This window comes from Cucurbita pepo, chromosome LG04, assembly GCF_002806865.2.
Source record: "Cucurbita pepo subsp. pepo cultivar mu-cu-16 chromosome LG04, ASM280686v2, whole genome shotgun sequence".
NCBI lineage: Eukaryota > Viridiplantae > Streptophyta > Magnoliopsida > Cucurbitales > Cucurbitaceae > Cucurbita > Cucurbita pepo.
Window position 1 is genome coordinate 9,213,099 of NC_036641.1, and position 16,873 is coordinate 9,229,971.

At 38.0% G+C, this 16,873-nt stretch overlaps 2 protein-coding genes and 1 pseudogene across 2 annotated transcripts; 1 reads left to right on the plus strand and 2 right to left on the minus strand.

Moving 5' to 3' along the window:
- Window positions 1-568: 568 nt before the first annotated feature.
- Window positions 569-7,044, minus strand: LOC111792211 (serine/threonine-protein kinase tricorner). Its single transcript, XM_023673555.1, has 13 exons — window positions 6,511-7,044; window positions 6,036-6,210; window positions 5,773-5,856; window positions 4,453-4,694; window positions 4,120-4,363; window positions 3,894-3,973; window positions 3,723-3,807; window positions 2,834-2,965; window positions 2,633-2,746; window positions 2,206-2,250; window positions 2,023-2,107; window positions 1,032-1,085; window positions 569-926 (listed from the first exon to the last, which is right to left on the minus strand). The coding sequence occupies exons 1-13, from the start codon at window positions 6,690-6,692 to the stop codon at window positions 838-840; spliced, it is 1,611 nt and encodes a 536-aa protein (XP_023529323.1). The 5' UTR covers window positions 6,693-7,044; the 3' UTR covers window positions 569-837.
- A 529-nt stretch (window positions 7,045-7,573) lies between these two features.
- On the minus strand, window positions 7,574-9,243 carry LOC111792266 (protein ALP1-like). Its single transcript, XM_023673627.1, has one exon. The coding sequence runs from the start codon at window positions 9,189-9,191 to the stop codon at window positions 7,770-7,772; it is 1,422 nt and encodes a 473-aa protein (XP_023529395.1). The 5' UTR covers window positions 9,192-9,243; the 3' UTR covers window positions 7,574-7,769.
- Window positions 9,244-12,571: 3,328 nt separating this feature from the next.
- On the plus strand, window positions 12,572-16,779 carry LOC111793133 (annotated as a pseudogene).
- The last annotated feature ends 94 nt before the right edge of the window (window positions 16,780-16,873 follow it).

The following is a 16,873-nucleotide window of genomic DNA, read 5'->3' on the forward strand; positions in this document are numbered from 1 at the left end:
CTTATTAGCTCGAATTTATTATACTTTTTATTATAATTTATCCTCTCACGACTCTTTAAAATAAATTTCGACTATTTGTAAGTTAATTTTCAAAAAGAAAAATTAAGTTTTAAATTTAATTAAATGTTTGAAAATAAATTAATACATATTTTACGAATCTTTTACTTTTGTTTAAAACATAAATTTGAATAAATGACTCGAACTACTTGACCTTTAATAAATGACTCGAACTACTTAACCATTTAATTACTGTAGTTTGGGTTAAAAAAATTTACAACCCGAAATAATTGAGTTGAATCTAAAAAATGTCTCAACATGACTCAATCCAACCCACGAACACTCCTAATTTCAAGAATCCAATTGAGGAACCGTTGTTATATTGTCCTCGTTATATTGCCTCCTTTCTGAGATATAGTTCAAACGAGTTTTGGCCTTTTAAACTTTTATCTATTTTACTTCTAGTCCTTCGCTTCTAAAAAAACTTCAATTTAGCCCTTCAACTTCTAAAAAACGTTTCGATTCGGACATTCTCGGACAATAATAAATTGATTGAATAAACTTATAAACATGATAAACTTTGAATGGTATACAAATAAAAGGTAAGAAGTGAAGGGTTTTGTGAACAGCTTGTGAAGAATACAAAGGAGGAGGCAAAAATGTGGGCAAACTGCCACAAGAGAAGGCTAGTTTTTATCAGCCAACCTGGGCACTCACAAGGCCTCAGAAGCCTCACAATCTCACACACTCCTTCCCCTATGCACGGAGGGAACGAGGGTGGGTGGGGTCTTGAGTTCTTAAACCAAAGCTCACGATCTCACGAGCCCTCTTTGGACATTTTTACTGTGACAATGCATCCTCAGATGATCCCAATATGGCTTCCCTATCACCGCTCGAGTACGTCGTTGAGTAGTTCAATGCCGAGTCACCTGTACAAGATATCCACGATGGTAACAAACTCATCACGAAACGACGTAAAAGCATGTGTTGACATGTGTTGATATCGATAAGTATAGTTCACATGAATCTCTTACTTTGTGTTGAGTCAACTGACGAAGTCCGAATTGGGCTGGTGGTTGAGTTCAAATCTGAAATGCGAGGGATTCGACAAACGAGAACGTTAGATGGATTCTACCACATTTGCTTTAACTCAAACTGTTTTCACTAGAAACAAGAACAAGCATACAGATACAGCCCCAGCCCACCACTAGTAGAGATTGTCTGCTTTGGTCCGTTACGTATCGTCGTTAATATTACGATTTTAAAACGCGTCTACCAGGGAGAGGTTTCCACACCCTTATAAGGAATGCTTCATTCTCCAATCCAACTAATGTGGGATCTCACAATCCACCGGGACCAGCGTCCTCACTAGTACACTGCCCGATATCAGACTCTGATACCATTTGTAACAGTCCAAGCCCACCACTAGTAGATATTTCCTGCTTTGGCCCGTTACGTATCACCGTCAACCTCACGGTTTTAAAACGCGTCTACTACGAGAGGTTTCCACACCCTTGTAAGGAATGTTTCGTTCTCCTTTCCAACCGATGTGGGATCTCACAATCCACCCCCTTGGGGGCCAAGTGTCCTTGCTAGCACACCACCCAGTCTCTAGCTCTGATACCATTTGTAACAGCCCAAACCCACCACTAATAGATATTGCTTGCTTTGGCCCGTTACGTATCGTCGTCAGCCTCACGGTTTTAAAACGCGTCTATTAGGGAGAGGTTTCCACACTCTTATAAGAATGTTTCGTTCCCCTCTCTAACCAATGTGGGATCTCACACTTTACACTACAGTAAGCATGCAAGTTCCATTTTTTATGAGCATCAAAACATTTTAAGCTCTAGCCTGTTGAAAGATAAACGATGATGTGCATAATATTCCGAGAGAGATTATGATACAGAAATAGCTAAAAAAGGCAGCAGCATAAGTTCCTTCATCACATAGAACCGTTACACGTCCTATACGAGGGGACGGGACGGGAACCGAAGAATGAGATAGGGAAAGAAAGAAATCTCTTACCAAATGAATGGCGTAGCCCTTTGACAGCATCAAAATTTTTGTATGTATAACCAACAAAACTGAGATCTTTAGGAGTCAAGAACATCTAACAAAAAGTTGGTGGAAACAATCAGATGTAACATAAAATACAGCAATTGCTCTTCATGTAGAAAGGTATAGTTGGGTAATAGATTGATCACAAACCTTCCTTATTGGTCCGGATCCCGTTCTCGTTGGCGGTGGATCGACCTACGACACAGCAGCACCCTTTTCAGGATCTAGAAAACTAGATGAGCAGAAAAAAAGTTACCAAACATACGTCCATGGTTTCCTAAGTTGTAACCTAGATGTTAGGAACCACGACTCTCTACAATGGTATCATTCTGTCCATTTCGAGCATAAGCTCTCATGGCTTTGCTTAACCCATGATTTTCCTCTTAATTCGCCGATGTGGGACTACTCCTTTCAATAATCCTCAACACTAGCATCACACACAGTTTGAATCAACGACCTCTAGTTGACTCCAACGGTCTTCGTTTAAACACCACACCGAACCGTTGAAGGAATATTCATTGAACTAAAAGTTGGTCATGATTTAAGCAAATACAAAAAGTTATGTAGAAGACCTCACCTCATCAAATTGCATAAAGTTCTGCGTATCAAGTTCCCCATTGACCTCAGGCTTAAATGCTGCATCTATATCATAGAGTTTGTCCCACTCGATATCTTTGAACCAAGGATGAGTCTAGTAGGTTTGCTTGTCAATTTATAAAACATTAAGAACAGAACATGAACGTTTATCTTATTTGCCGGAAAGTACTATGATACTGACCTTTATTTGGTCGGCGTCTCCGGTCCCAAGCCGATGGTCTGCATCACAAAGCAGCCTACTAATCAGGTCCTTTGCTTCAGGTGATAACCTTATCTCATCAGGGAATTTTAAGTGATTTTTCCAATGCACAATCTGATAGTACAAGATAGAAGGGAAAGAACATTTAAGAACTGATCATGTAGCAAAAGGGCTACAAACTAGTACATAAAGTTCCCTTGATAGCGATGAAAGAACTCGAAAGCTTTTATAGGACTCTCGACACAAAAAACTTATTTCGAAACTAGGATGAAAGATTTTGTTCTATATAGTATTTCAAACGTTTGCCTCACTCATGCCTTTTGGTTCCTATTTGAAACTTCTTCATTGGATTTTGGTTGTTCCGCTCTGTCGATTAATAGTAGTATAAGAGATTTGTAACCCCCCGAAATTCATTACATAGTGGTTCCTGCTTTTTACCCATAGTAACGGCCCAAGCCCACCGCTAGCAGATATTGTCCTCTTTGGGCTTTCCCTTTCAGGCTTCCCCTCAAGGCTTTAAAACGCATCTACTAGGGGAAGATTTCCACACCCTTATAAAGGGTATTTTTGTTCTCCTCCCCAACCAATGTGGGACGTCACAATTGGCATATATCTCTCCGTTCATACTTGACGTATCACATCTGTCACCCCCTTTGCATTCAAAACGGTGTCAGATGCTTCTGCCCCTTTCTACTTTAGGGATCGTTCTTCGTTGGTTTAGTTAAATGTTGCTCGTTCATTTTTAAAGAGAATAGTCAACAACCAACCTGAGCATCACCAATTGGTTTAGACATATAGTCACATCGTTCGAGGAAGAAAGCAACAAGAAAATCAGATGTCCTATCCATAAACAAGTTCAAGAAGTGTTAACCTTTCGGCATGTCGTTACTGGATCATCGGAATAAAATGGTGGATAACCAACAAGCATTTCATACATTATTGCACCAAGAGACCACCTGCATCCAGGATAGGTACAAGAACTTGTTCTAATGATACTGTTGGGAAATTTCAATGGAAAAGGCTCAAAAAGGATTGAACTTACCAATCACATTCAACACCATATCCTTTTTTAAGCAACACTTCTGGAGCTATATAATCTGGAGTGCCAACCGTGGAGAATGCCTATCATTAACAAACAAGAACATAGAACATGAAGTATAATCCGACACTCCGAGATCTCGAAAGCCAGAAGAACAGAACATGCTGGTGTTTGTTAGTTAAAAATTTAGTTTATGTTAACACTGAGTATGCCTTGAGCTCCACATTACCAGTTTCCTTCTGTTAATCTGCCAATGTTGAAGTTGTTCAAGGGGGCTCTTCCAACGCCTCCCACTTTTCTTCCCTGGAACGCTCGCATCGACATCCACCGTGTCGTGCAAGTTATCGTCGTCAAGGACTTCATTTTCATTTATAGAAGATAGATTTGAACAGTCGAGAGGTTTGCAAAGACCAAAATCAGACAGTTTCATATGACCCCTTTGGTCCAAAAGAAGGTTGTCCGGTTTTATGTCTCTGAAAAGTTAGATGAACAGATGCATGAAGCACATTAGTACAGATGCAATCTAGTTTGTTGGTGAATTTCCACGACATAATCAACTAACCTGTGAATGTAGTTATGTGTATGAATCGACTCGATAGCTAGAACGCTTTGAGCGATGTAAAATCTGGCTACGGTTTCTGTCAAAGTTTCTTCCCTTATCAGTAAAGTCATCATGTCACCTCCAGGAAGATACTCCATGATTAGATACAAGTATTCAGCATCTTGGAAGGAATAATAGAGTTTCACAATGTAATGACTTGCAACTTCAGCAAGCAAATTCCTTTCAGCTCTGACATGTTCAACCTATGTAATAGATAGCTGAAAAGTGTGAGAAGGTAAACTGAACATTCTCATGGCGCAGAAGCTATAATGTTGCATAGTTAAATGGATATGATAACATTACTCTTGATAAAGCATGCAACTAGACATCTTAAAAGATTACAATTCGCGATTAGATGGAAGTTGTTTTGTTAAACTTTCTTCTCATCTGAGAGCACGTAAACTCTAAGCCCACCGCTAGTAGGTATTGTCTTTTTTGGGTTTTCCCTCAAGATTTTTAAAACGCGTTTGCTGGGAAGAGGTTTCCACACTCTTATAAAAATGTTTCGTTCCCCTCTGTAACCGACGTGGGATCTCACAATCCATCCCCCTTTGGGACCCAGCGTCTTCACTGGCACTCGTTCCCCTCTCTAATCGATGTGGGGTCTCACAATCCACCATTTTCTTCTCATCTGAGTATGTAACAGCTCAAGTCCACCCATAGTAGATATTGTCCTCTTTGGACTTTCACTCAAGGTTTCTAAAACGCATCTGCTAGGGAAATGTTTCCACACTCTTATAAAAAATGCTTCATTCCCCTCTCTAATCGATGTGGGATCTCACAATCCACCATTTTCTTCTCATCTGAGCATGTAACAGCTCAAGTCCACCCCTAGCAGATATTGTCCTCTTTGGACTTTCCCTCAAGGTTTTTAAAACGCATATGCTAGGAAAATGTTTCCACACCCTTATAAAAAATGCTTCGTTCCTCTCTCCAATTGATGTGGGATCTCACAATCCACTCCCTTTCGGGACTCAGCGTTCTTGCTGGCACACCGCCCAGTGTCTACCTCTAATACCATTTGTAACAGCCTAAGCCCACCACAAGCAAATATTGTCCTCTTTGGGCTTTCCCTTTCAAACTTTCCCTCAAGGTTTTCAAAACGCGTCTACTAGAAAGAGGTTTCCACACCCTTATAAAGAATGTTTCATTCCCCTCTCCAACCAACGTGGGATCTCACAAAGCATAAGAAGATCATTCATGACAAAAATTTAAAGAAGATATTTCATGGAAGTTAAAACATCTAGAAATAGAAATTATCATATGCACATCAGATCTTGCCTGTCCTCTGCTGAGCATTTCTGATTTCTTCAGCTTCTTCATAGCATATATGTTACCTGTTTTCTTCTCCCGACAAAGTCTAACCTGTAAAACAACACTTAATATACATTAAACAATGTCATCTCCCAGATTGGCTAAAAAGAATTAGACAACTCATTATAGCTTTCAAGAGATATCAATATGAAATGACAAGAACAGAACACTGTTCATCCATCTATGAGATTGTATAAAGAGATCATTTCAAAATCATTTCTATTTCCTACCTCCCCAAAAGCACCTCGCCCAATAATTGTCAAAAGGTCAAAATCCTCAACACAAATCTTATTCCTTTTGAGCCGAATGTATTGAGTCTCCTTGTGCTCCAAATCCTTCAATAGATTAATTTGTTCTTCTTCTGAGACATCTGAAGATGCCAACCTCCTTTCTAGCAAGGAACGCCTACAAATAACAAACAATTTCAGAAAACCAGCTAGGAATTGGGATGGAGTCCCACGTTGGCTAATTTAAAGAATGATCATAGGTTCATAAGTATACGACAAGCAAAGCCAAGAGAGTTTATGCTCAATATCATTGAGATCCGTGATTCCTAACAAACCCATCTCCCAAAATGCATCAAATATGAAGAACATGATCAAAATCATTATCACAACGTGTTGCACAAATGGGTATAAGCTTTCAAAATCATTGCATGTGTTAACAGAACCCATGAAATCAAATCAAATCAGAAAGCGATCAAACCTCTCTTTGCGTTCTTGAATATGTTTCTTTTGAGCCTTGTAATGATTTTCAATATACTGTTTAGCCGCAGCGACCTTCTCCAAAGTCAAGCTCGAACCCACGACTCCAATTTCTTCCTCCTCCTCCTCCTCCTCCGCCACTCCATCTTCTTCCTCGCTTTCAACCTCCTGATGATTCTCCATATAATAACCCTTTTCTTGTTCTTTCTCGATTCCTCTTGATGGGTCTCCAAAACCAGAGGCTTCTGTCTCGGTTTGTGTGAAATTTGGTGAAAATGTTGGGGGTGAGAAGGAAGCAGAGGAGGAGGAGGAGAAGGGGGCCTCACAAAATTAACAAAGCGGACGAGTTTTTTGTTCGTTTGAAACCCCATTTTGTCGACCTGACAAGTGGGAAATGGGGATTCGTTGGTTCCTTCCCAGTTTTTGCAATGGAATGGCTCTAACCATCACAGTCTTGCAGGTGGCATCCCCCCATTTCCGCTCGCGTTCTTCATTCAATGCCGTTCTAGCCAAGAATCGAGACGGACAAGACACAGAGTGGCACCAGAATTTAGGTTGATTCTTTTACTATGTTCTCATTTATTTTTATTTAATAACTTTTTAAATTTTCAATTCAGTTCATTACATTTTAAATACTTATATGGTGATACACACTAATTTCCATGAGTCAAAAACTTATGTCACAATAATTCTTAAAGATTTATTCGGATTGTTATCGGACTATAGGATGGTTAATTAACGTGAATGTTTATCTAATATAGCTCACTTGACATCGTAATCATTTGTAACAAATTATTCACTTTTTGTTTAGTAATGGACTTTGCGATTATGTGACACTCACTTCTAACATCGATGGGCTAATTTGGATTCGTGACACCTACGGCTGGACAATGTATGCTCAATCTTCCTAAGAATCCCTTTTCTCATGGAGGAGCCCGTCCCACTCACTTTTTTCTCTAGCATGATGGATAAAGAGCTGTGAGAAGACGAGAAGTCAGAGCTTTTGCACTCTTTCTTTATGTGTAAGACGAGGGAATGCATCGAAGCGGCAAACAACAAGACTATAACTCAAATTTGGCTTTGAGATGAGCCCGGTGCATTGTGTCGATGGATAAGAAAACAGAGTAGGGTTATAAAAAATTACAAGTATACATTCAAAGTCACTTATTTTAAACATGACTATGCCAATCTATAGCCAAAAAACAATGTAAAAGCTTATAAAAAACAGAGCTTCAGTGTACGAGGATGAACTAGAACTCCCTAAAGAAACCCAGTCCCAGCGAGCCCATGGTGCAGAAGATTATGAGCAATATGATCTCTAGCTTGAATGGCGCTCGCAGATCTAACCCCATTGTTCTCCGGCACCATTTCATCATCAAAAAACTCAAATTTCAGCTCTGGATCGAACCTTTCTTTCCTCATCTCGCAAATATTATGAAGAACACAGCAAGCTCCGAGCACCACCGGCAGCTCCTGCAGCTTCACCTCTGTCCTCTTCTGCAGGCAAGTCCACCGCCCCTTCAGCCGCCCGAACGCCGCCTTCGCCGCTCCCTGAATCTCCGATACCTTCTCGTTGAAAGCGTGTTGCGTCCATGTCAAATTCTGCGCTGAATACGGCACCAAAAGCCAATCCGTTAATGGGTACCCTGAATTTCCGACGATGCTGACATCCTTTAAAAGACCCATGTTTGCCCTTTCGAAAAGGGCGGATTTTTCAAGAACTTGATCGTCCGGCATGGATCCCGGCCACCCAATACATACGTCGGTGAACACGCCGGCGGGATCGACAACGCCTTGCACGGTGATGGAATATGATGTTTTTTGGTTGCGTTCCGTGTGGCGTTTGTTGAAATAAGCGGCGACGTTGTTCTTGGGTGCGATTATTGGGATATGGGTCGTGTAAATTGAGCCACCGACCTTGGGAATTCCTGAAATCGACTCGAATTCTTGCTTGATTTTCGCTAATTTCGAATCCTCCGGCCATTGCAGGAATTTCGGCATTAGAACTTTCCGAATTGCAGAACAAACCTCAAGAACCAATTTATGACAGGTCGAGATTCCAAGCCCAAACCGTTTCGACACTAACCGGAGCGGCTCGCCGGTAGCCAACCGCCATATACATACCGCAACCCGCTGCCGGACAGGAATCGCGACACGAAGCATTGTGTCTTTTTTCATCACCGTCGAGTCCAATTCCTTACAGATCATATCGAATGTCGCTTTACTCATTCTAAAAGCCCGCCGGAATTCCTCATCAGGGAAATCCGGGTGATTGCATTGATCCCACCAATCCTTGGATCTATCCTTGACCCATAGTCGCCGGTGCTGTGTTCCAGCACCACCCTTCACCGGAGACGAATGGGTATTTTCCGGCGTTGCACGGCGGGGCTTTTTAGGTACGAATTGAGTCAAATTCTCATCGGAAACCTGGAATTCAGGCTTTTGTTCCATAATCCAGTGTTGTTGTTTGTCATCGTCGAACCAGAAGGGGAGCTTTAATAACTCGTCGTCGTCGAAAGAAGTCTTGTTGAATTGAGTCTGGTCGTCGTCGTCGTCGTTGTCTTGTCGGCGCCGCTTTTTGGGGCTGTGATTCACACTGAAATTGTCGTCCATTTCAGAGAAGAGGTTGAAGATGGGCAACAAATCGTCCTGATTAAGAAATGGGAACGAACTAATTTCCATGAAAGATTAAATTTTTTGGAATTGGGTATGAACGGAAGAAAAAGGAAGTGAGTATGAGATTTGGGGGAAATGGATGTTATTTATATGAACGGAGAAGGAAATGAAATTGGTAAACGTGTGGGGGAGTGGGGACGCGTAAAGGATAGTTTGACGGCGACTGGGGAGTGGGACCCATTTCTTTTATTATTATTTTTATTATTATTATTATTATATTTATTTATTTATTTATTGGGTTAAGGGGTTTGGCTGGGTTGAGGAAGATGGAGCCGAAGGTTCCGGCTTTGTTTACTTTTGGTCACACAGGGAACGCGTTCACGCGGACCACCCAGCCGCGTTGGGCTGGAAATGGCTTGGGATCCACGAACCTTCTTCCTTGTTTATGCGTATATTCTATTATTTTTATATTGCTTCTATGGATTGCTATAAAAACACGTGGAATTTTCAATTATGAAATTAATTAATTAATTAATTTTTTTTTTCCGTTGAGTGTTGTAGGCTAGCTTATGCTCTGACTTGAGTAGCATGGAGAGTAGCATGGAGAAGGTGGAATCCTGTCTAGGGTTCTTACTATTTGGGCTTGAGTTGTTACCATCGGCACCAAACAAAGAAGCCTTATTCTATAGGGAGATTGCGAATAGCTCTAGGTGGAATGGACATTCGAGAGCAGGAAACTTTACGATCACTTTTAGAACTAGTAAGAAAACTAAACAAATTATGGTTTTCTCTTCCCGTATGTTTTGTAACAGTTCGAACCCACGACTAGTAGATATTCTCTTCTTTGAGCTTTCTCTTTTGGGTTTCCCATTAAGATTTTTAAAACGGGTCTTCTAAGGGGAGCTTTCCACATCTTTATAAAAAATGTTTTGTTCCCCTCTCCAACCGATGTAGGATCTCACAATCCACTTTTCTTCGAGCCCAGCGTCCTCGTTGCCACACCAACCTATGTCTAGAAAACGGTGTAGGACTCCGTTATGCTGAGATGAAGTAGGGGAAAGTGAATTGGTGGGTCCCGAATTAGTCAAAGTTACCAACGAAGCAGCGCAAAAGATTCGTGCAAGAATGCACATTGCTCAGGAAAAGTTCAAATATGACAACACGTGCTAACTGTGGATTTGACTTTGTTACAGGTTTCTATCTATCAATTACAAGAGTAGATACATCTAGTCAAGTAAATCAGACTTGGACAAATACCGCACACCAAAACTAAACAAATTCTCATTTTGGAATAACCGTCAATCATGCTAAGATAAATTGAGTCGGGAGTTCGTAATTTTTCGTGTAAGCATTCTCTCTTATTTATACGAGTACGAATCACATTGCTACCGTAATAGATTTTAACCTAAGTTTAAAAAAAACAAAAGTCAAACATGCCTGAGATAAATTTAATTAAAATATTATATAGTGCGGACAGTTAGTTGACTTGCCAGCCATTTGACCAACCTTCTTGTAAAAACTAATCTAAAAGTAAACTTAAAAAAGTCAAATGGATACAAACAATACTTTATTTTAAAATAATATTACTGTTTTACAATTAATCATTATTTTCAGTAATTATAATTGTCTCCAAAAAAATTGAAATATTTATAATCTTGTGTTTGTTTTTTCATCCATTGTTTACAACAAATAAATAAATTATAGGCTTAATTAAAAAAAAAAAGTAATTATCTAATTGATTTTTCAACTGGATGGTTAATATTTAATGAAGTCTTAATTAAATAATTTGACTGGAATTAATCAAATGGTCAACAGTTGGTAAGACTAATTACTTTATAAATGAATTTTGACTTTCTTTCAATTTGAGTTTAATTAAACGAATTAATTATTTTCCATCTAATATATGGAATTAAAAAAAAAAACCAAAATTATAAGTTAAATAAGAATAAACGTGAAGGAATCACAGCTGACGCAAGAGGCTGGGGTCATAAAGCAATCATACTTACGTCATAAATACATTTAAATAAAATTTTATATTTTAACATGTAATTTTAAAAAGGCATTTGAAGGGGAATTGACCATTGACAAACAAAATTATTATAAAGCGTCTAAATTATTATAAATATAAGGAATTAAAATTTAAATATTAGAGTGTTAATTTAAAGTTTATATAGTTGATTAGACCATAATTTAGCTTTATAAAACACGTGTTTAAATGAATTAAAACTCATAAAAATATAATAAAATTGAACTAAAAAATAATTAAAAATATTATAATGTCAATCATGTTTTTTTTTTTTTTTTTTTTTTTAANAATGACAAAAGAAAAAAGGAATTTTGGACCCACATTAATAGCTTAATGATGAAATGTATTTTTTTTCTTTTAATTTTCAAATTAGGGAACGGTTAAAATATGGAAATAAAAGAAGGCAAGCCCCCATTTAAAACGTGATCATAAAACTGAAAAACTGACAAAAAAAAAAGTTGTCACGTGGAAAATGTTTTTTTTTGTCGTTTTATTTATCTTTATCTGTCCACTTGTTTTTCTTTTGGTCCTCAAATTTCATTATTGTTCGTACTTTTTAAATTAATTAAATAAATAAATTCCTTTGTTTTCTTCCATGTTTAATCATTTTTTTTATTTTATTTTAGTTTATTTTTTTGCAAAAGCTCGGGTACAAGTTAAAATTTTATAAAGAATTGTTAAGAATGAGAAATAGAAATAGAATTAGGATCGAAAATATGATCTTCATTCATGTTTACCACGTTTAAATAAGATACAACTATCAACTAATACCTAAAAATCAGAAAAAAAATATATATAATTAATTAAATTTTGTAAATGAGATAAAATATATTGTTAATCAAATTTAAAATAAAATATACTTCTAACTGTTGGAGGATGAAAGTCCCACCTTGGCTAATTTAGGGACTGATCATGGGTTTATAAGTGAGGAATACTAACTCGATTGGTATGAGGCCTTTTGGGAAGCCCAAAACAAAGCCATGATATGCTCAAAGTGGACAATATCATACCATTTGTGGAGAGTCGTGTTCGTCTAACATGGTATATCAGAGTCATGCCCTAAACTTAGTCGTGCCAATAGATACTTAGTCGTGCCAATAGATTGGTAACTCCTCAAATATCAAACAAAGGACTCCAAAAAGAAAATGAGTATGAGTCGAGCCTCGATTAAGGGGAGGTGTGTGGGTCGAGCCTCGATTAAGGGGAGGTGTGTGGAAGTCCCACATCGGCTAATTTAGGGAATGATCTTTAAGTGAGGAATACTAACATATGAGGCCTTTTGAAGAAGCTTAAAGCAAAGTCATTTGAGTTTAAATTTGTGATTTTTTTTTTTAATTTATAAAATTTTAAATTTTAAATTTGTTATTTATTTATTTATTTATTTATTTTGGGCCTCTTAGGGCTTTGTACATCGAGTAGATACAGGGACGGCCTAATTTCTGCTCTACAATGGCGTCCCTTCTCAGCCCATCAACGCTACCGTCCGCCAGTCTTCTGAAACGGAAGGTTTCCTTTTCTACTCCAGTTTCTCCGGTTGTATTGAAGCCGAAAACTTCAACTAGTGTCTTTTTATCGTTTATCTCTTGTTTTCTAATTGTTTTGATTGTGTTTATGCTACTTACAGCGTGGTAATTGAGTTGTAGATTGTCGAGTGTTTGTAGATTGTAATGAAAATGAGTGCGAATTTAGTAGTGGAAATTTTTGTAGAGCTAGAACGTGCACCAATCGGGAGGAAATTAGTGAAAACAATTACAATCTCTTCATTTTCAGAGTTGGTAGTTCTCTAATTTGGAATGGATTGTAATTTTTTTGGTTAATGTGTTCCATTATTCTTGTTTTTTTTTCTTCTTCTTCTAAAGAACAGGTGAGTCTTCTCGATTTCAGTTCTGTATCTAGAAACTCATCATTCAAATGTTATGGGAAAATTGGAAGGACTGGTGGTTGTCATGGAATTTGCTTTACAACAAGAGCCAAGGGGGGTATTGAACCAGACGTGCTTGAGAAAGACAAAGAGCCAATTGAAGTTGATGTTCATAATGGTAACTTTCATACTCTAAAGATTTGGCTATCTATTGTCTACATGATCATGTGTGTCACATATGCTCAAGTACTTAATCACTTTTGCTGGACAAATTCGACTGCTTCTTATTAAGTAAATTATGCTAGAAATCACGAATCTCCACGATAGTATGATATTGTCCACTTTGAGCGTAAGCTCTCGTGGTTTTGATTTGGGCTTACCAAAATGCCTCATACCAATAGAGAGATGTATTCCTTACTTATAAACACATTATCATTCCCTAAATTAGTCAATGTGGGACTTCCTCCCAACGATCCTAACAATTTATACTCTTTCAAAGCCTACCTGTCTAGTTCTGCACATTTTTGGGTTAACTCTTTCTGGGAAACACAACTCATCCCTGTGGTGATATCTACAACATTCAACAACTCGTTGTTTGGATGGGGGAGGAGCTCATGAATTTTAAGGAAAAAGAGTATTATCAATGTTTTTAGATTAAGAATAAGATGATATCTGTGTACCATTTGACTCTCTTTTAGTGTACATTGTTTCCTCTTTCTTTTGTTTGGAGATATGTTTACTGAGTTCTAATGTATTTAGATTATGGAGCTGTTGGCGTTCACCATGTTGGAGTGCTTTGTGAGAATCTTGAGAGGTCACTTCACTTTTATTTAAACATTCTAGGTAAGTCAATTCTCCATGGATCACTATTTGTCATCAGTAATGTTGAATACTCATTGGAAATATACATTTAAATGATGAATTTCAACTGTAGTAGGTCTTAAAATAAACGAAGCGAGGCCACATGATAAGCTTCCTTATAGAGGTGCTTGGTTGTGGGTGGGTGCTGAGATGATCCATTTAATGGAACTTCCAAATCCTGATCCTTTGTCTGGATGACCTGAACACGGAGGTCGGGACCGTCATGCTTGTATTGGAATTCGGGGTGTATCGAAGTTGAAAGTGATCCTTGATAAAGCTGGTAACAATCTTCCCTTAACAAAGCTGAATAGTTTGTTACTTTTCACGTTACAAGACATAAATGGTAATTATTTTGTATGCCATATTAAGAATATGGTTTCATATTTTCCTGCTGGGTCATGTAGGTATTCCCTATACGCTTAGCAAGTCAGGAAGGCCAGCAATCTTTACAAGAGATCCAGATGCAAATGCTTTAGAATTTACACAAGTGGATGGCTAATTTAGTTCTTATCCAATAAACTCTTATTAACATCTACGAGCTTCAATTGTCTGTGAAGCACCTCAGGATCTTGAGATCACTGAAAAGGTCAGTTGCAATATACTAGGATTTGAGATCAAACATCATGATATCATCTTACTGCACGGAAACAAGAATATGATTGTAAGTATGCATGTCATGTATAAATAAGGCAGTAGTATGCTATGAATGTATAGACCTAGCGTCTTCTGTTCTTAAAAGATTTTATGTATTTTTCTCTTCTTTTGTTAAGCCAGAATATTAGTGATGTCTCGGAGTTCTACTGACTGATTTAATCTTTGAGGCTTCCTTTGAAGGATACAGAAGAAGCTGTGGGTAATTGTTTTTAACTTTGAAAGGGTAGTTTAGAATCGGAAGAATGTTACTGAAACTATGAGATCCCACAATGGTTGGAGATGAGAACAAAACATTCCTTATAAGGGTGTGGAAACCTCTCCCTAACAGACGTGTTTTAAAACCATGAAGCTGACAGTGATACGTAACGGGTTAAAGCGGACAATATCTGCTAGCGGGCTTGGGCGGTGTCCTTACAGTAATTTTTTTTAATCATTTACAAATACTACTAACGTTTCTATAAGAAAGAATAGGCAATATTCTTTCTAATTCAGGCCTTATACCCTCTACTTATCTCAGAGTATTATTTGGTTTCATAGTATTTATTGTCATAATCCTGTGGGATATTGATATGTTATCTGAACTTTTAGTTTTAAAAATGCTGAAGGTTTGAGGAATTGGATTTCAGAGACCCAATCGTCCGAAGGGAATTGGGAAAGGTATTTCTAGACTATAATGTTATTGATATAATGTTATTGATTCGATGTACTGTTGGTCTAATGTTGTAGTAGAGAATTAAACAAAGAATTTGGGTAGTTTTGTATGGTCAATCTATTGATTGTCACATTGAAAGACTATGTAAAAGTAAATTAATAAATAAAGAATAGTGATATAGAAAATTATAGTTTATGTATTATGGAACCAATGCAATGTCGACACATAGCAATCAAGTCACTAGAATTTAGAGAGAATAATTAACTTAGATGTCACATTAAGACAACTTTGACAGAAAGGGGGAGACAGCATTTATGCTTTGGGATATAAAGCAGGTAAATTTGCTAATTACCATTTCCTATTCTTTTAGAAATCATCTTTCTGATTGCCTGCCTTCAAGTTTTTGGATGGAGCATTTGGTACCACATGGAAACTCATTATTGCTCGTTTTATATCAACTGTCTTTGAGGTGATTTGCTTCTTCCTATACAGGTGAGGAATGATAACTAGTTTTTAAAGAGGTCCCTTGTAAGTAGTGACATGTTTTTACCTTTGATTGGTAGAGTTGGATTTTGTGAGATCCCACATCGGTTGGAGAGGAGAACGAAACATTCTTTCTAAGGGTGTAGGAATCTCTCTCAAGCAGACGTGTTTTAAAAACTTTGAGGAGAAGCCTGAAAGGAAAAACCTAAAGAGCACAATATTTGCTGAATCAGAAGAATCTATTTAACCGCATCAAAGATCGAAGAAAACACCACACCACACCAGTACGAAACTGCCGAGGGAAAGGAGCTGGATTACTCAGTTGAGTTGCTTTTATGAGCTTTCCCTTAGGCTTAGCCAGGTTCCTTCGGTGAGAACTCCCACTCTTTGAAGAGCCTAGAAGTTGCCTGCTCAACAAGTGTTGGTGGATGAGGCCCTCACTGCATTGCATTTCTCAAAAGAGTGTGGCTTTTAAATAGCATTGGAATGAACTCATTGGTGCGCGAATAAAGCTTGGATGAACTTGGGCGAACTCTTACACTATGAAGAGCCAAGCTACATGCTTGATGACGCTTGGCAGATGAGCTTGTATACTCTGTCCGATTTCTCAAATAAGTGTTTTCTTTCAAGTAGCGTTGAAATGAACTGTTCAAGTAGTGTTGAAATGAACTAATTGAACTGTTGCAAATAAAGTAAGTGAGACGCTATGGAAGAAGCGACCTAACCTTACCATGTTGGGTTGACATGAGGATGAGCTCACGAGACTGCCTTATGAGTTCATGCCCTCGAAAGAGTGTGGACGCTCATCCATCAGATAAGCTAATTGGCCGAGCTAGTCCACTTGGGACAGTTTAGATAACCTCATGTTCTTGAAAGGATGTTAAAGCTCAAGTGTGGCTAGCTAGCCTTGTCACATGCTGTTATTAAATGAACTCAGTTCAAGTGGGATTTTGGTCGATCTTCTTAGTCAAATTTGTAGATGTCCTGAATGAACAATTCAGTTTTGTGAAATTCAAATTCATAATTGGATTTTTACGACTCGTAACTTCAATTATGCATCAGTTACTTATTCCATTCGCCAGTCTTGCAAATCTCAGACAAGGGTTTAAACATCTCTAACCAAATCTGGGACCGAATGCTTACAAAGTTATATATTAATTGAGTTCAAACAAAACAAAACAAAACAAAAACAAAGACATCTTAAAGGATAA